The sequence below is a fragment of the Astyanax mexicanus genome, chromosome 4 (genome assembly GCF_023375975.1).
Source record: "Astyanax mexicanus isolate ESR-SI-001 chromosome 4, AstMex3_surface, whole genome shotgun sequence".
NCBI classification, from domain to species: domain Eukaryota; kingdom Metazoa; phylum Chordata; class Actinopteri; order Characiformes; family Acestrorhamphidae; genus Astyanax; species Astyanax mexicanus.
Genome location: NC_064411.1, coordinates 9,216,749 through 9,236,608, shown reverse-complemented (window position 1 = coordinate 9,236,608; position 19,860 = coordinate 9,216,749). Strand labels below are relative to the sequence as shown.

The 19,860-nt window shown below is 38.0% G+C and overlaps 5 protein-coding genes across 7 annotated transcripts in view; 2 read left to right on the top strand and 3 right to left on the bottom strand.

The window, feature by feature from the left end:
- LOC111196357 (zinc finger protein 271-like) overlaps nucleotides 1-19,860 on the bottom strand; it is a 460,288-nt gene that overhangs the window by 23,298 nt on the left and 417,130 nt on the right. The window lies entirely within an intron of this gene.
- LOC125801534 (zinc finger protein 239-like) overlaps nucleotides 1-19,860 on the top strand; it is a 250,332-nt gene that overhangs the window by 150,666 nt on the left and 79,806 nt on the right. The gene's annotated exons all lie outside the window — the stretch shown is intronic.
- The window catches only part of LOC125801313 (zinc finger protein 239-like), a 140,032-nt gene that overhangs the window by 49,494 nt on the left and 70,678 nt on the right, over nucleotides 1-19,860 (bottom strand). The window lies entirely within an intron of this gene.
- LOC111197627 (gastrula zinc finger protein XlCGF49.1-like) overlaps nucleotides 1-19,860 on the top strand; it is a 117,586-nt gene that overhangs the window by 37,881 nt on the left and 59,845 nt on the right. The window lies entirely within an intron of this gene.
- Nucleotides 2,147-18,206, bottom strand: LOC125801320 (zinc finger protein 239-like). 2 transcript variants are annotated; one of them, XM_049477852.1, is made up of 4 exons: nucleotides 8,140-8,541; nucleotides 7,927-7,975; nucleotides 7,785-7,852; nucleotides 2,147-3,698 (listed from the first exon to the last, which is right to left on the bottom strand). In XM_049477852.1, the coding sequence occupies exon 4, from the start codon at nucleotides 3,564-3,566 to the stop codon at nucleotides 2,529-2,531; it is 1,038 nt and encodes a 345-aa protein (XP_049333809.1). In that variant the 5' UTR covers nucleotides 3,567-3,698; nucleotides 7,785-7,852; nucleotides 7,927-7,975; nucleotides 8,140-8,541; the 3' UTR covers nucleotides 2,147-2,528. The 2 variants fall into 2 exon arrangements, with proteins under 2 accessions (XP_049333809.1, XP_049333810.1); XM_049477853.1 differs by lacking the exons at nucleotides 7,785-7,852; nucleotides 7,927-7,975; nucleotides 8,140-8,541 and adding an exon at nucleotides 17,374-18,206 and having other exon boundaries at nucleotides 2,147-3,500.

Genomic DNA, 19,860 nt, shown 5'->3' with positions numbered 1-19,860 from the left:
ATTAATGACATATAAGGGGCGTGTCTTCTTCTACCGGGAACAGTCATTTTCATAACCAAATTATCTAGAAAACACACTGAAATTAAAGGTTTTGTAATTTAAAAAGAATTTTATTAAATCACACAGATACGAGTAAATAATCCATTAAAATGTCATAAATGTAGCCATTAGATATCAAATCACAGTGTATGAAGATAAATGAGAATTAAAATAAAAACATGTTATAATATCGGTATAGAAAGGAATAACTTGTCAGATTAATGAAAATTATTAAGTGGGGATTTCTAAAGGATGAACTAAGTTATTTTAAGTCTACGAAGCCAGTTCTTATTTACAACCAAGCAACTGAAAAGAAGTTATCTATACTACAGGGAGATTTATAAAGGATTCAACCAAACCATGACCAACAAAACCATTTACCAGCTCTGCCTTACTCTGAGATGTTAAAGTAGGCCTGCATTGGTGCCGTCCGTCTGTAGCGTGGTCGTCTGTTTCTTCACCCTGAGAAAGAATCACGTGAGTCTGTCTGCAAGATGGTTTGACTTCCTGGTGTCAGCACGGAGTCCCTTCAGAACCCACAGGAAAATCCCTTCGCTCTCAGCTTGCTTGCTGGTCGCTTCCAGACTGGTGGCTTCTGGGTTGAGCCTGACGATCTCTATTCAGCTGAAACTTAGTATGCATAATGCGTGGCTTCGTAGATCGTAAAATTGCTTTAGAATGCTAGTATTAATATGCTTAAAGAAGGTTAAATGAGTTGCACTAAGAATGCTAAGCTATCGCTAAATTGAAGCTAAAATGCTAAGCTAACCTCGAAACTCTTCAACTACCACTCAAGACTGAACTGAACTGATCCATCCGTAATCCTGGACACTCTCCACTTTCATTCTTCACCACTACTCTGTCTGTCACTCTCTGACTGAATCTGTTTTAACCTTAAGGCTACCATTGGCTCTGTGGCTCAAACCTACGTGTCTGTGTTTTCATTGGTTTTGGAGCAATTTCTGAGATTTCATATTTTTTTAATTAATAGACCAAACCAAAAGAAAACTCAATCAAACAATGGATCAAAATACAATATTCAGCGTACCAATTCATGAGGATAAATTCAAGGAAAACAATCTTAGAATTGAGTCTAAATAAATGTAAATTATGTGTTTTTCCTACAAATAGGTTGGTAACATTCCAGATAATCCTGAAGTAAGAAACAATGTATGGTCCTTGTCAAAAAAGAAATAAAGAGTCTTGTTTCTATTTAAACCCAATTAAATAATTGAAAAGATAATACAAACATGGTTAAACCACTGATAACCAAATAAAGCAAAATTATCAAATGCTAGTTAAACCTTGTTGATTCAGACTTGACTGTGTATGAAAATTTAATCAGGACAGCATCTATACCCATACACTAGAAGTGGCATATTATTTAGTAAATATTCTGTAAAATAACTTTTTATTTAGTTAATGTATATTCTTATTTGTTCTTCTTTGTGAGAAATTCTCTTCGCCTGACTCATAGCCTGTTGATCAGAATTTATGACGGGTGTGAGAGAGATCAGTTTACACCACAGAATTTCAGCTTACAAGGCTGGGAATGGAATCCAAAGCTTTGAACATTTCTTTTAACTAAACGAGTCTTATTTTCTCAATGCTTTGCAGGAATAACCAAGCATAAACTCTTAAATTGCAGTAACTCTTTGTGGATTGCGTTTCTGTGGATTTTAGCAAGTTGAATTATATAGTATTATAATGGCAGTCGGGTCTTCGTCCTGGTGATGGCACTGTTGGTCCACCTCATTTGGGAGACAATCACAGATGGTGACTATTTAAGGTCGTAGAAGTCCAAAGTTTGACGGTTGTCTGAATTAGTGTTCGCTGGAGGAATGACAAAAAATGTACAAGGTTTACCCAACTAGCATTTAGGTCTCTTGAGAGGACTGGAGAGATGAAAAAGTGATCATGTCATTTGAAATTTAGGTTTGATTTGTGAAAAGACTTATCAAAGGCTTTTATTCTAATTCCAGTGCATCCTGGATGGGGTTTGTGGTATGTGTGTGTTCAGGTGGGGAAAGTTATTAAATTACATTAGGCCACCAAAAATAGGTAAAGTGGGTGTAGTGGGTGTTCCAGCAACAAAATCATTTATAGTTGCAAGAATCCTACTCTACTCCTAACAACTATGACATCTAAATGTTAAAGACTATGTTAATCTAATGCTAATCTAATGTCTGGAGCAAGCTCTGGCAATGCCGTAGTTCGTACTTGAAAGACATTCCCTTCTTCAGAACTGAACTCTTACTGTAACTACCCTAAAAACTGAGCTCTGTCTCACGAAGAATGTTCTGGAATATCAAACATACGAGAAAACATAACATGAAATTCAATAAACATCATCCCTGGATAAGAATAATTTTGCTGAACCTGTGAAATCGATTGTTAAATTCAGTTCATGTTTGTTTCTGGTGGAACGTGTCCCAAGTGACAGAGTAATACATAAGGTGTTCTGTCTGAAAGACTTAGGATTTGCACTTTTAACTGCCGTGGAACAAATTTGGGATAGTTTTCTCTCCTGTGTTACTGCACTTGTGTTTTTGGAGATGATTCTGTTGAGTAAAACTCTTCCCACAGTCTGAGCAGTAATACGGTTTCTCTCCTGTGTGAATGCGCTGGTGATTTTTGAGATTACTCTGTGTAGTAAAACTCTTCCCACAGTCTGAGCAGTGATACGGTTTCTCTCCTGTGTGAATGCGCTGGTGTATTTTGAGAGTACACTGTTCAGTAAAATTCTTCCCACAGTCTGAGCAGTAATACGGTTTCTCACCTGTGTGAATGCGCTGGTGATTTTTGAGAGTACACTGTCGATTAAAACTCTTCCCACAGTCTGAGCAGTGATACGGTTTCTCTCCTGTGTGAATGCGCTGATGTATTTTGAGAGTACTCTGTTGATTAAAACTCTTTCCACACTCTGAGCAGTGATACGGTTTCTCTCCTGTGTGAATGCGCTGGTGATTTTTGAGCTCAATCTTTTGAGTAAAACTCTTCCCACAGTCTGAGCACTGATACAGTTTCTCTCCTGTGTGAATGTGCTGGTGCAGTTTGAGTTTACTCTGTTGATTAAAACTCTTCCCACAGTCTGAGCAGTGATACGGTTTCTCTCCTGTGTGAATGCGCTGGTGTCTTCTGAGATTACTCTTTTCAGTAAAACTCTTCCCACAGTCTGAGCAGTGATACGGTTTCTCTCCTGTGTGAACGCGCTGGTGATTTTTGAGCTCATTCTTTTGAGTAAAACTCTTTCCACAGTCTGAGCACTGATACGGTTTCTCTCCTGTGTGAATGCGCTGGTGATTTTTGAGAGTACTCTGTTGAGTAAAACTCTTCCCACAGTCTGAGCACTGATACGGTTTCTCTCCTGTGTGAATGCGCTGATGCAGTTTTAGAGTCCCCGGTCTATTAAAACTCTTCCCACAGTCTGAGCAGTGATACGGTTTCTCTCCTGTGTGAATGTGCTGATGCAGTTTGAGATCACTCTGTTTAGTGAAACTCTTGACAGAGTGCTGATGTTTCTCCATGTCAGGACTTTGCTGTTTCCTCTGTCTGTTAAATGTATCAAACAATTTCTGCGTGTTCTGCAGATTCTTCAGGATGGCTTGTGCTTCACCTCTTTCATAGATTTCAGGAGAAATCCTATAATATTTTAATTTCTGAAAAGAAAAAAAAGAAATAATTTAGTATATTAAAATAAAAGCTGGTCAATTGACTGAAGAGAACTACCTCAATCAGTTACACTATATAGAAAATATTGGGACACCTTTATATTACCATAAAAGCTTCTATTCTTTTGTTTCATTGTAGATCCATACACATGTGACCCCTGGTACCTTATTTGATGACTTAACAACCCACCTAATTGAAATGTAATAAGGCACACAGGAACGAAATGAGGCTGATGTTTAAGAACACATTTATTGTTTTTTGTGTGTCAGACACACTTAACAGGACAAATCACCTTCAATTAAAAAGAAAAAAAAAAATATATATATATATATATATATATATATATATATATATATATATATATATATATATATATATATATATATATATATATATATATATACACACTGCTCAAAAAAATAAAGGGAACACTCAAATATATACACAATATAACTCCAAGTAAATCAAACTTCTGTGAAATTAAACTGTCCACTTAGGAAGCAACACTGATTGACAATCAATTTCACCTGCTGTTGTGCAAATGGAATAGACAACAGGTGGAAATTATTGGCAATTAGCAAGACACACTCAATAAAGGAGTGGTTCTGCAGGTGGGGACCACAGACCACTTCTCAGAACCTATGCTGTCTGGCTGATGTTTTGGTCAGTTTTGAATGTTGGTGGTGCTTTCACACTCGTGGTAGCATGAGACGGACTCTACAACCCACACAAGTGGCTCAGGTAGTGCAGCTCATCCAGGATGGCACATCAATGCGAGCTGTGGCAAGAAGGTTTGCTGTGTCTGTCAGCGTAGTGTCCAGAGGCTGGAGGCGCTACCAGGGGACAGGCCAGTACACCAGGAGACGTGGAGGAGGCCGTAGGAGGGCAACAACCCAGCAGCAGGACCGCTACCTCCGCCTTTGTGCAAGAAGGAACAGGAGGAGCACTGCCAGAGCCCTGCAAAATGACCTCCAGCAGGCCACAAATGTGCATGTGTCTGCACAAACGGTTAGAAACCGACTCCATGAGGATGGTATGAGGGCCCGACGTCCACAGATTGGGGTTGTGCTCACAGCCCAACACCGTGCAGGACGCTTGGCATTTGCCAGAGAACACCAGGATTGGCAAATTCGCCACTGGCGCCTTGTGCTCTTCACAGATGAAAGCAGGTTCACACTGGGCACATGACAGACGTGACAGAGTCTGGAGACGCCGTGGAGAGCGGTCTGCTGCCTGCAACATCCTTTAGCATGACCGGTTTGGCAGTGGGTCAGTAATGGTGTGGGGTGGCATTTCTTTGGAGGGCCGCACAGCCCTCCATGTGCTCACCAGAGGTAGCCTGACTGCCATTAGGTACCGAGATGAGATCCTCAGACCCCTTGTGAGACCATATGCTGGTGCGGTTGGCCCTGGGTTCCTCCTAATGCAGGATAATGCTAGACCTCATGTGGCTGGAGTGTGTCAGCAGTTCCTGCAAGATGAAGGCATTGAAGCTATGGACTGGCCCGCCCGTTCCCCAGACCTGAATCCGAATGAGCACATCTGGGACATCATGTCTCGCTCCATCCACCAACGTCACGTTGCACCACAGACTGTCCAGGAGTTGGCGGATGCTTTAGTCCAGGTCTGGGAGGAGATCCCTCAGGTGACCATCCGCCACCTCATCAGGAGCATGCCCAGGCGTTGTAGGGAGGTCATACAGGCACGTGTAGGCCACACACAATACTGAGCCTCATTTTGACTTGTTTTAAGGACATTACATTAAAGTTGGATCAGCCTGTAGTGTGTTTTTTTCACTTTAATTTTGTGTGTGGCTCCAAATCCAGGCCTCCATTGGTTAATAAATTTGATTTCCATTGATGATTTTTGTGTGATTTTGTTGTCAGCACATTCAACTTTGTACAGAACAAAGTATTCAATGAGAATATTTCATTCATTCAGATCTAGGATGTGTTATTTGAGTGTTCCCTTTATTTTTTTGAGCAGCGTATATATATATATATATATATATATATATATATATATATATATATATATATATATATATATATATATATATATATATATAGTGATTATAAGCATCTACCACAAGAAGAGATTAATAAATGCTAAACACTTTTTTCAGGACACTCATACAATCACTGTTACCTATAAAATCCCTAGATATAAGACTTCACATACATTAAAATCTGGGCCTATAACAATACTGGTCCCAGTAGTTTAGGTACTCTCGCTTGGTAACACTTAAGTAAATTTAACCTGTTATTAATTTTACTTTCAACCCACCAACTAGCACACAAAATCCCCAAAATAAATAAAAGAAAATCTATAAAAAATAATACACCACTACAATCAAACCACAATACCCTCAAAATAAGATTTACACAAAAACTGTGACACTGCAAATTAAATTGATCAAGAAGGGGTTGAAACTGTAATCCAAAAGGACCAACTACTTTTCACAAACCAAGTTAACCCTGCAGATCCAATTTTATGCTATTTTTTTGTAAGTTTTACATACAACACAGAGACCATTCAGGGCTTAAACGGAAATAGACACTTGGAACTAAACAATAGTTCACTTCCAGACTTTAATTTCAATTATTTAGGTTTTATTTGAGAACATCAAATGCAGAAGAAAATGTATATATATATATATATACACCTGTTATATTTGGAGTTTACCATGTGTGTATGGATGTTTGTGATGTTGGTGGTGAAATTCTCTACAGTTCCTTATTCAGTAGGGTCTTGACTTACAAATTACAAAATTTGGAAAAATTACATGAAAGCACTGAGAAGCTACACTGCATTATATTAGGTGTCCACCAGGAGTCACCAAAGGCTTCAAAACCTCTCCAGAGCGCCCCTAATCTGATAGAGAAAAATCTGTCTCTATACAACAAGAGTTTAATATTTTTTTTGTTTGTTTGAAATAAAATAAATTAATGTAAGTCCATCTCAAATTAATATTAATATTTTTGATGAAATTACAAAAAGATATTTGCGCGCTGTGTGCGCTTTGGAGCTTGGAGTGTTTTATTTTTTTTTGTGACAGCTCACCACGTGGTGACGGTTTGGAATGCCCCACCACCAGCTATTAGGAGACCAATCAGCGCAAATTACATATCAGTGTTTTCGTCTGGGGGTGGACTATTGGTTGCAATAGGTGTCAATCACTTTTAGGACCCTGGAGAAAGGCTACGACCTGATTTGATTGGATATGCCACTGGTGCAAATGACGATCACTCAAGAAAAATAGTGGTTTGTGGAACAATAAACACCACAGAATCTAGAAGAGGACATCCTTAGCTTTGTATTCACGTACAACTTTATATGAAAACATTACATTGTGTGGTCGCTAGGAGCTTGAGAATATGACATTGCGGTTGCGCTGAAACTAAACGCATGTTTGTGAGGAGAAGTGAGCAGGAGAATAAAGGACTTTATGGATATTTTATCTGCGGTTCAGTGCTGTATTGTGGATGCTGTGATAGTAAGTGAATTTTCTATAATGTAATCTGATGTAATTTTACATACTAATAATATTTTATAAGGCTATTTTTTGGGGAGGCGTGTTCCCATGTAAACAATGTAAAAAAAAAAAAACAGGCTGTTTTCAGTTAAGAGATTTCTGGCAACTGGTTTCATGTAGATGACTGTAAATTTGCATGCAGGTAGTTAAAGTAGTTACTAAAGAATATGAGTGGGTTAGTTGGTCGGTGTGTTTAGAATATTTGACGCTCTTAAGCATTCTACTTTACACAGTCAGAACAGGCCTGCTAGAGGGCGCTTCTGCAGTACGAGGTTAAAGCACACGTTGAAGCTATACTGGAAGGCACCAGATAAATATGGTATGATGGACTAGGGCAACCCTGGGTCAATAGTCTATATTTATTTATATTAACTTAATTTCATTTTAGTTTAAACTCTAAAAATTAATTAATGTAGAGCCAATACACTAAAAAAAACAGAAAAACAGTGGCTACTATCAATGGCTGTACCACTCCACTTATTCACTGTGTTAGCTACTGTTTACTACATAAATAAGTAACCAGTCAGATAATACATACCAATTAGTAGTAAATGTGAAGGCCAGAACTCAATCTCCTTCACAGCACCTTCAGCATCAAGGCAAACACTATATAAAAGCATGAACACACAATTAGCTACCTATGTCACATGGAGTAATTAAGTAAAACAAACTTTACCCACCACTCAGCAGCTACACACCCCCAGCTGACTCCTGGTGCTCCCACATTCACTTTGAAATAAAACAGATCTTCTTTTAATAATTTGAAAATCACGAGTAAACTTAAGCTTTTAATAGATACTAATATTTATGCCCAGTACACCACCTAAAGCTAGTAATTAAATCAACTGTAGTTCAAATTACGACAATATAACATTAACACCAGCAAGCCATACCTGCTTAAAATATGGATTCCTCTCTCTCTCTCTCTCTCTCTCACACACACACACACACACACACACACACACACACACACACACACACACACACACACACACACACACACACACAGTGCCCATTGAAAAATCCACCATGTGTTCCTTTAGTCTCTTCCAGTCAATAAGCACGATAAAACTGTCTTCCAATGAGTTATTTTAAAACAAAGCTTTCCCGACCGGAGCTTGTACCTGCCGCCACGAGACCAAATGCTACTTTGTGCAGGTCCCGCGAGACTACAAGCAGCATGAGGTAACGCTCTGCCAATCGATGGCTGTCAAAATAAAAGTCCTCCCCTCTACACCTAACCTAGAGGAATATTTGGGGCAGCAGCATTAGAAAATATTCATTAAAACCTTCCCCACACCTCTGCCCGCTACACACATTATAATATGAAGTTTAGCTTGTTCTGCAGTAGACTGTCAGCAGGCTGCAGCCGCAAAATATATGTAGAATAAACTCTGCTGCTGTCCACTACTGAATACCATGTTTGACTACTACTTTAGTATCTCACTTTACACTGAAATGCACTAATCCATACTATTAATACTGTACTATGTTGAATTCTTTTTTGTTTACAATAAAGGTGTCTCGTTTTATCTTATAAATATCTTTATCTGTAATTTCCTGACTTGCTGTACATCTCTATTCTTCACTTTCTATATTCAAAGTTATAGAAAGCAACCTGGCTGCCAGTGTCACACGATATGATTTGCTTATTATTTACTGTTTTCTTAATAGTGGTCAATTATTAGATTTTAAAATGTAAATTTTCATTTGTTTTTCAATATTTCAGTGAGAATTAGACGTTCTTAATTAAAAGGATGTAAACAGAAAATTTAATTATAAAAGTTTCCACACATATAAATGAAAGACAGTAATCCAAATCAATGCTTCACAAACCTGATTTTTTACTATCCCTGATAACAGTTCATTATTTTCCACCACATTAGCTTCAGGCTGACAGTGATTATGCACTCCTGAACTGAAGGCGTTTTTTTTTTAATATGTAGGTCAAAATCGTTTAAAAATAAAAAACAAATATGAAACTTTTGAAAGATTTATGTCTATGGCTTAACTGATTTGTTTACTAAATCAATATAGTGGATGCGGTGGCCTCTCACAGCATCGGGTCGAAGCCCAACTTCACCTGCAGAGCCAGAGAGCAGCAGAAGCTCTACACCAGCAGATTCAGAGCAGCAGCTCCAAGACCTGCTGCAGTTTTACAGAAACTAACGTTACCCACAATTTCATCATCTCTATATAAATGAACCAGCTACATTAACCAGTAAACCAGCTATCTGAACAAAATGTATCTTGTTTTTACTCATTTTACGCTCACTCTAGCTAATGAATTAACATTTTCCCTGAATTTTCAATTCCACCTTAAATATCATCACATCTTATTAGTTGTCTTGGAAGTGTAGCTACACATTTAGTAAATAAAAGACTGTAGATTTGAAAAGCGATATGACTATTTAAACCCATGAAGTGTTTTTCAGCATTTCACATAGAGATGGGCGATATTACCTAAAACAAAATATTTTTTTCCATACTAAAAATGAAACTACAAACGGTTCAACACTATATTTACCTTTATTTTGATTTCACCTAAATTTCTTATATGGAGTTCAAGTGCATCTGGACGGCAAATAATACCATTATAAATAGTGATTATATATATGCAAAAAAAATTAAAGAAACACTTAAACACAATATAACTCCAAGTAAATCAAACTTCTTTGAAATGAACTGTCCACACTGATTGACAATCAATTTCAATCAACAAAACATACTCAGCAAAGGAGTCGTTCTGCAGGTGGGGACCACAGACCACTTCAGTACCTATGCTTTCTGGCTGAACTCTCACCCTGCTCCACCCCCCCATCCCAATGCTGCCCCCAACACACACTCACTCATCATCCTGGGAAGGAGAGCAACTGAATGTCAATTGTCTGTATGTCCTGTACATATGCAGTATTGACAATAATAACTGCTTGACTTGGCAGTGGGTCAGTAATAGTGTGGGGAGGCATTTCTTTGAGGCATTTCATGTGCTCGCCAGAGGTAGCCTGCGTGCCGTTAGGTACCGAGACGAGATCCTAAGACCCATTGTGAGACCATATGCTGGTGCAGTGGCCCCTCGGTTCCTCCAAACGCAGGACAATGCTAGACCTCATGTGGCTGGATTGTATCAGCAGTTCCTGCATGATGAAAGATTTGATGCTATGCCCTTGGGATGCACGATATATTGTTTAAGCATAGACATTGCGATGTGCGCATGTGCGATAGTCACATCGCGGACCCTTTGATGTCACGTGGCTATAAAAACAAACACGCCGCTGCAGTGTTTTGATTCTTGACACAAGAAGTAGATACACAGCATTCTGAGTGAACTGCGCTGACAATAATGCGTCGCCAGCTGCAGCGAGAGGCTTCGGAATGGTTGTATGTAAAAACAACTCTTTTCGGAGGTAAACTGAATGTTTCCTACAGTCAATAGTGGACACAATTTGTGGTAACCTAGTGATGCACAAATGGTGAATTTAAAATGTTTGCTGTGTCTTGGTACTTGCCAAGGTCTGCTTGCTAGATCAAGGCTATGATTCAGTGTTGTAAGTTTGTTTGGAGAGCTTGTGTGGGCTGTAAATTTGACAAGTTTTTAATATTTTTTTTATTACAATACTTACAGGCAACTAGTAATTGGTGGTTGTGCAATATAGGTTCATGTAGTGCAGCCAAGGCTTCTGTTTATAAAGTCAATTTCTTTCCCTTACATTACTTTTATTTTTATACCTTTAAGTCGTTTTAAAAGCAATACTTTTGTACTTTTACCTAAGTAAAGATTTGAGTTGATACTTCAACTTCTGCAAAAGTATGTGTAATCCCCAGTATCTATACTTTTACTTGAGTAATGAGTGTGAATACTTTTGACACCCTTGGTTGAGGCATTCTTAGGTTATTAAGCTGTGATTTTAATATCACGCTCCTCTATAAGGCTGGGTATCAAAATGGATAAACGCGCATAAACACAAAGAGCATTAGCTACTGATTTAAAAAAATGTGGTAACTTTAGCTACCTAGCAAACATTACCTACCTGTTATAAAGCACTTGCAACTTTAGCTAGCAAGCTAACATTAGCTACTGGTTATAAAGCGTTTGCAACTTTAGCTACCTATCTACAATTAGATACCTGTTATAAAGCGCCTGCAACTTTAGCTAGTAACCAAGCATTAGATGCAACTTTAGCTAGCTAGCTAAAATTAGCTGCCTGTTATAAAACACTTGCAACTTTAGCTTTCAAGCTAACATTAGATACTGATTTAAAAAACGCTGGTAACTTTAGCTATCGAGCTAAAATTAACTATTTGTTATAAAGCGCTTGCAACTTTAGATTGTCAGCTAAGTAACTGGTTTTGAATAAAAATTAAACGTTATTTAACTCTAGGATATTTTGGTAGCATCACAAAGCTGAAATCAGGCTCTTGTTTGAATTGTTTGCAATTACACTTGCAGTAAGTGTACATCAATTAACTGCATTCTTCAATACATGTGATAACTGGAAAACAACATGTACTTTTTTTTCTTTTTACCTGAGTGGCAGCTGCAGTTAAGACAGAGCTGAATAAATAAATCAAAATAATTATAATTAATAAAAAAATAATAGGTAGCTGATATACTGCTAAATGAATAAACAAAAATCTCTCAAATAATAATAATAGGATTAGCTGATATTCAGTTGCCAACTTAGCGACTTTGTCGCCATATAAAGCGACTTTTCAGACCCAATTAGTTCCCCGAGCGCTGTGGGGATGCCCCGCTCGGCTCTCCCCCACGCGCTGTGGGGACGCCACGGTTTGGCTCTCCCTCACGCCACGCTCGGCTCTTCCCCACGCGCTGTGGAGACACCACCGCTACGACAATATCAGCACACTGTATTTTCTACCTGCAACACTATAGCTTTAATAATCAGCAGGTTTGTATATAATTGTATAATCACAGCAGCCTTGTAACAGCCCTAGAAAGGAAAATGCTCATTTCCCTCCTGGCTTCTTGTCTTAGTGCGCTTAAAAAAACTTAGCTCGAATTACAGAAATTGTGAGGACGAACTGCAAATCTTCCACTCGAATTAAAGAAAACGTGAGCACGAACTGCTATATCGTTCAATTGATTTAATTTTTTTTTTATCCAGGGCCCCTCCCAAGCTCCGTATTAACCTGACTTTTCAGCAGGATGGTTAATTCAGTTTAATTTATGTGCTAATCAATACAGTTAAATTTCTACTACTTCACTCCAGGGCTGAAACCCCATGTTCACCATCACTCTTATGTCTTTCACTAAGTCTCTGGATGTTTTTGAGGTAGAAACGCTCTGATGTGATATTATTAATGCTTGTCGCATAAGTTACTAAATAACAAAAAACAAAACGTGCTCTGGTTAACAGAAAATAATGTTTAAATGCATGCCAAACCCATTCAGTTCACCTGTTCTGGCTTTAAGTTTATTTTATTTGACTAAAATAACCGTTTGTTTTGTCAATGCATTGATTTAAAACACTAAAAATAAAAATATCGCAGAACTTTTTCGGAATGTTGTGGGCCTGCTATGGCTATCCTATGGGTGGATTTTTAGTTAGCTAATAAAGCTTATACAGTGGGCTTTGGTTTGTAGTAGCAAATGTGTCCCCTGATATTAAATCACCTTCTAATACAATACAATAATTTACAAAACCTTTCTTCAATTTTTATTAGCTTAAAATACAGAAATTATAGTTCTTTAAAAAACTGAGGTTCATTTTGTCCCTTACATATTCCAGAAATAAATGCATATCCTTAATGTCTGAGAACAAAAATGATAAAATTACGGATGTCAGCTTTTTCGCCTCTGGATTAAATTTAAGTGCTGCGCAAAGTGCACAATGGTCACACGTACAGCTTAACACACTCTACGAAGCCGACACACGTGTTGTTTCTATCCACAACTAACTTGAATTAGCTCCAAACCTCTGACTGTCCTTCGCATTGGATCAAATTTAGCTCACCTTATGTAATCTTTCTCCTCACTTCAGAAGGCTCAATTTTGTTGGCTATTTAGCTACACACAGCTCTGCAAGACAAGTGGGTAATGCGGAGTGGAGGAGCGCATGTGTGAGTTCGGGTGGGGAATCGGGTCAGGCTCGGGCTGATAATCTAAACTCTACTGCTGTGGAAGCTTGATTGATGCGCTGAAAATCATTTATTTTTCATTTTTGCAAATCCTGAAGACATCGCGAATAGAAAGCCTACTGCCTGCTGACCGGCGTCGGAAAGCGGAGATGCCTCTGTTTACCAGTCGTAACTATAAAATAAAATATACTTAAAATGTGCACAGTAACTATTAGTTACTAGCTATATTTTTTCTGACATTTATAAGGATTTATATTTATGCTTTCTACACGGACTTACTCCTATATTACACCTGATGCTTATTCTCACTCGTTCTCTCTCACATTGTGAAAGTGCAGTTTTTGGAAATAAAAAATGTAAAAAAAAAAAAAAAGCTCTTTGACTGAAGATAAATATATTTTATTTCACTTCGCTATTATTTAACTGAAATTCGCTTTTATATTGGAAACAATCGGCTGCTCGTTTGGGCAGTTAATCGGACATCCAGGGCCGCCGCTCTGCATACGCAGACAACGCAGCCAGCGTTAGGCCTCAACCATTTTGCAGTTGCAGGGAGCCAAATTGACTGAGAATGAAATGTGTTGAAATTATGACATTATTAAATTTAAAACCCAATGTGAATTATTTATGATACGCTCATCTTTTTTGTCTTTAAACATTGCATGGGGCACCTACTCTACTACTTAAAAGCGGCACGTTATTATTTTTGTGCATAATATAATGCCCCCTATTGCCTGAAATGGCACGGCTCGGTTTGCTCTGTTGGTTGTTGCCAGATGTGACATTTTCCAGTCAAATAAATAATCAAAAAATGCATGGAGGCGCTAAATCTTGCGCATGTTTAACCATTTTTAAAGTGTATGTGGCCATTCTATACAAAAACTTGTCCAGTGCAATATTTGTGTAAAATCTTAATAAAGGGGCGCCTCCCTGACCAGTTATGCTTAGGGCCTCCAAAACCTTAGCAGCGGCCCTGCGGACATCCTTCCCCTCTCACACTGCACGACAAACGACGCGTGATGAAGCTAAAAATCAGCCGATTAAGAAATTCAGCAAAGCAATCGCAAGGAGTATCACACGCGGTGACAGTGACATTGACATTGCGTGCTGATTAGTTTATTTTTTTCTAAACGACTATCGGTTAACATTTGGGACATTATTCATATAACTTGTCTGCTTGCTGACATATGTTTAGATACTCATAAACAATAATAACTTATTACCAGAGGTGGAAAGTAATGAATTACATTTTTCAAATAGGTAATTTTACTTTTACTCAAGTACATTTTGACAAAAGTAATTGTAAAAAAGTACTCTCCATTACTGAGTAAAAAATAAAATGCTGGGGGAAAAACAATTGAATAAAAAAACATTAAATTGGTGCAGATGCGCCGGTGGATGCTCGCGCACACTGTAAAAAGTGAAGCATGGAGCTGTTCATTCAAGCTAATAAATATGATTGAACACATAGTACAATTATTGACTTTATTGTGAAACTCAACCTTTTTGAATTTTGATGTGTCAATTTTGATTCAGACTAAATTAATTACAATTCTGAAGGAAATAAACCAAATGTTTTGGTTCCACTGAAATCATACTCGAAGAAAAGAGATAAGGATGTAATATTTTTAATTTGAATCAAACATGAATTGCGCATGCGCACTGTGGAGTACGGGAGAAGTTGTAGAGAAGTGCTTCAGAGCACTGAGGGAGAGAGGGAGAAAGTGCCTGAACGCGCTCGCGAGAGAGAGAATGAGAGAGGGAGAAAGTGCCTGAACGCGCTCGCGAGATAGCAACGCATGCTTATGGTATTGTGGCGTCGGGACTGGAGGGGGGGCGCAAGGAATTATGGGAGCTCACCCTGTTGGGGGAAGTGGGTGTTTTTCTGCGTGTTTATGTTACTGTTTATCCCAGAGTTTCATGTCATGTTTTATTATCACTGTTCTAGTATTATTCATGTAGTTATCAGTTATGTGGTTGTTTTGTGCCTCACCCTTTGTGTGTTTTCTGTGTGTGGGAGTGGGGTTAGCTGCGTTGGAGCTGTAGTTAGTTTTACTTTCATAAGTGGAATCCCATGTAAATCCAGCTCTTAGTGTCCTCCTCAGAGCAAAATAAAAAGAGCAAGAGAGCACTGAAACGAATCTCGCTGGTAATCCGTCCTCTTCCACGCCACAGTAACTTCTGGAACTTCTGAATATGCTGCCATGTTTTTTTTTTTAAGTTCGGTTCAATTTAAATGTATTAGTTTGGTTCCGAAACTGAAATGTAAAGAATTTAACTTGGATCAAGGTGAATAATTAATATTGGGTCGAGTGAAGTAATATGGTTTATGTCAAAATAAAATAATAAGGTTGTAACAATTGACTTTATTTAGATTGAGTGAAGTCAAATAGTTTAGATGCAACAAATGGACATCAATTTTTTTAATTTGAGCAGGGCTACACTTTTTACAGTGCATGGAATAACGAGGCAACGACGTCCTCATACTAAATTACATACATTTATAACCTAAAGCTTATTAATGATGTATTGTTATAGTTAAATAATATAGTGTTTAGACTTTGCGGGCCGTCTCTACCTGCAGCCTTGCCTATATTGCGTTTCGGCTTCGGGACCCCCGCCGCGCGATGCGCGTCCTGAGAGCGCGCATTGGTCCACGGAGGTCTTCAGCTGCTTTATTGCGATCAAAGGAACGTATATAAAATCAGTTCCAGTCATGAATAAAGGAAATAAACCTTTTACTGATGCAGAAGGACTGTCTCTGTGTTATCAAATATACTGTGAAGCATATGCGTGTCAACCTAGAGTTTTGTTTATTGACTTCGTTCCAACTGTACGCTGTAAAAAAAATTACACAAATTTTATTTGAGATTGCGCTGTGCTCTTCATCATAAAGGGTGCTGAGATGAAAGGGGTATCATTTCGGCAGATGTAAATATCAGGTATTCAGATTTGAACTTGGTTATCTTCGCAGATTTTACGATTAAGCTGTGTTTAACATGTTCTCCTAATAGTGACCATTAAGGCTAAAACGCCTTAAGTATAGTTCTGCAATACCAGTCTTTCGTTCGTTATATACAACTAAACTAGCACTGTCTAACAAGAGTCTTTGTTTGGCTTTATATCTTGCTGTGTTCTGAATAAATATTAACGGACAGCGCGAGAGTAACCTCTAGCGCCCACATGTTTACCAGACGCGTGTGCACGCAAAATAGAGTCGGATTCTGCCTGGGATTCAAAATTCGGCACATCTGTTATATACATAATGATTTAAATACATTTAATTACATTATATATCGCGCTTTTCATCCAAGCCGTCCACTCAGCTCAGAGCGCCACTCATGCTGATACGCAGCTGCCCTGTATTAAGCTTTAAGTTTATTTGGGTGGGTAAAGCACGTGTAAAGCTCATTAGCCAGTAAACAAAAAATATATTAGACGCAAAAAAGCACTTTAACTTTTACTTCAGTAGAATTTTAGCAAAGTAAAGGTACTTTTACTTAATTACAATTTTTTGTACTTTTTCCACCTCTGCTTATTACAGTTATGATGTCATAATGCGCCGAATTTTAAGCTGCCACTGAACTATCTGGGCCGTAACCAGTTTTTTCAACTAACATGCCCGGAGGACTCGGAGCCCATGAGTGGCACCATTCCTATTTCTGATTGGATGGAAGGCTTGCGTTGAGCTTTAAATTGTCTGCACACGTCAAACATAGGGGGGAAAAGACTTTTCGTAGTGGGTGGGGGAAGCTTTTTTTTTTTTTTTACAGAGCCACGCTACGCCAGATTTCCGGCGCGGCGCCGAAACACTATCACCCCTGCGAATAGAAATTCGAAATGGGCTCAATCGGACTATTCTATTCTGATTAAGGTGTTTACATGGGCGTGCTCTATTCCGACTGAGCCAGTAATTAGATTGTTAATGGATTACTAGACTGCATGTAAATGTACCCAATGTGAGATGACTCTTGCATAAAACCCTTCCCACAGTCTAAGCAGTGATGCGGTTTCTATCTTGTGTGAATTCGTTGGTGTTTTTTTAGATGACTCTGTGTAATAAAACTCTTCCCACAGTCTGAGCAGTGATACGGTCTCTCTCCTGTGTGAATGCGCTGGTGATTTTGAAGATTACTCTGTTGAGTAAAATTCTTCCCACAGTCTGAGCAGTAATATGGTTTCTCTCCTGTGTGAATGCGCTGGTGTATTTTGAGAGTACACTGTAGATTAAAGCTCTTCCCACAGTCTGAGCAGTGATACGGTTTCTGTCCAGTGTGAATGCGCTGGTGTGTTTTGAGATCACTCTGTGTAATAAAACTCTTTCCACAGTCTGAGCAGTAATACGGTTTCTCTCCTGTGTGAATGCGCTGGTGTTTTTTGAGATTACTCTGTTGATTAAAACTCTTTCCACAGTCTGAGCATTGATACGGTTTCTGTCCAGTGTGAATGCGCTGGTGTTTTTTGAGATGACCCTGTTGATTAAAACTCTTCCCACAGTCTGTGCAGTGATACGGTTTCTCTCCTGTGTGAATGCGCTGGTGTTTTTTGAGATCACTCTGTTTAGTAAAACTCTTCCCACACTCCGAGCAGTGATGTGGTTTCTCTCCTGTGTGAATGCACTGGTGATTTTTGAGATCAGTCTGTTTAGTAAAACTCTTGAAAGAGTGCTGATGTTTCTCCATGCCGGGTCTTGGCTCCATCTATCTGTTAAACGTATCAAACAATTTCTGTGTGTTCTGGAGATTTTTCTGGACGGCTTGTACTTCACCTCTTTCAGCAGTTTAACATTGTTCTTAGTTAAATATCATGGTTGTTGGTGATGAATTTCAGGAAAAAAACCTGGAATGTTTTTATTTCTGAAAAAAAAAAAGAAAAATTTTAGTATGTGTTAAAATAAAAGCAGGTCAATTATAAAAAAGAATTACCTACATCAGTTACACTATATTGACAAACCCTCTGGGACACCATATTACCATAAAAGTTTCAGTACTTTTATTCCATTCTAAATCCATAGACATTATAATATGTAGTTGTATCTTGACTGTCAGCAGGCTGCAGCTGCAGAATGTAAGTAGCAGAAACACCGCTGCTGTCCAGAACTAAATACAATGTTTTACTACTATGTTAGTATCTTACTTTACTTTATAATACATTAATCCATACTACTACTACACTCTACTATATTGACCTTTTTTCAATAGACTATGAATGTTATACTGCACTAATAAAGGTATATCTCATTTTATTTATTAAATATCTTTATCTGACTTACAGTATATCTCTATCCTTCACTTTCTATATTTAAGTATTTAGAAAGTAGCCTGGCTGCTTTTTATTGACGTTCAATTTCATACATTTTTCTATATTTTAATGAGAATGGGATGTTCTCCTCTGAAGCACAAAAAAAAACATTTAAAATTTACATTAACTATAAAGGTTTTCATACGTACTTACCAAAGACAGTTATGCAAATGTTGCTTAGCAAACCTGAGTTTTTACAGTTTTTGATAACAGTTCATTATTTTCGCCCACATTAGCTTCAGGCTAACCATGATATGCGCTCTTAAAGTCAAGACTTGTTTTTTTGTATATGTAGATCAATGTGAATGTGCTTTTTATCCAGAAAAACTGAAGCTCCACAGTCTTATGATCTAACGTACCAAATCAATATCACATACACTGTTGTATATCGCAGCATCGGGTCAAAACTTAATTTCATCCATCTGCAGAGCCAGAGAGCAGCAGAAGCTCTACACCAGCAGATTCAGAGCAGCAGCTCCAAGAGCAGCTGCAGTTTTACAGAAGCTAATGTTACCCACAATTTAATAATCTCTAACTAAATGTTACTTAATCATTAACCCCTTAACACCTGAATTAATGTAGCTGTATATGAAAAAATGTTTCATGTGTGTTTTACCTTTAAGTAGATAGTAAATATTGTTGAGATTATTAATTTCACTTTTGCACAAAAAATAAATAGAAATTTTGGTATGTTGCAAATTTGCAATAACAGGCAATATGGTCTATTTGGGGTAAATTTGGTATGTTGCAAATTTGCTACAGCAGACATAATGGTCCATACTAAGATAACAATAACAGAGTAATATAACAGTGAAAAATCAATGTTTTATTTATGCACCCAACAGCAGGCATTCAATAATAAATAACACCAATTACTGTCACCAACACAATATACACAAATATTACAGGAAACATTTCATTAATTTGAATTCTAGATTCATTTGAATTGTAAATTGTCAAAGGTTCCTAGGTCCGTGGCGAATATGCACTAACAGGCATTGGGGGAATGCAGGCGCTATCTTGGCAGGTTGATTGAATCAAACGGTTAGTCGCATATTTGCAACAACAGGCGTTAAGGGGTTAAATCACTCTGGCTAATAAATTAACATTTTCCCTTCCACCTCAAATATTATCAGTTTTATATTAGTTGTCCTGGAAATGTAGCTACACGTTTAGTGAATAAAAGACTGTAGATTTTAATAGGAACATGGCTC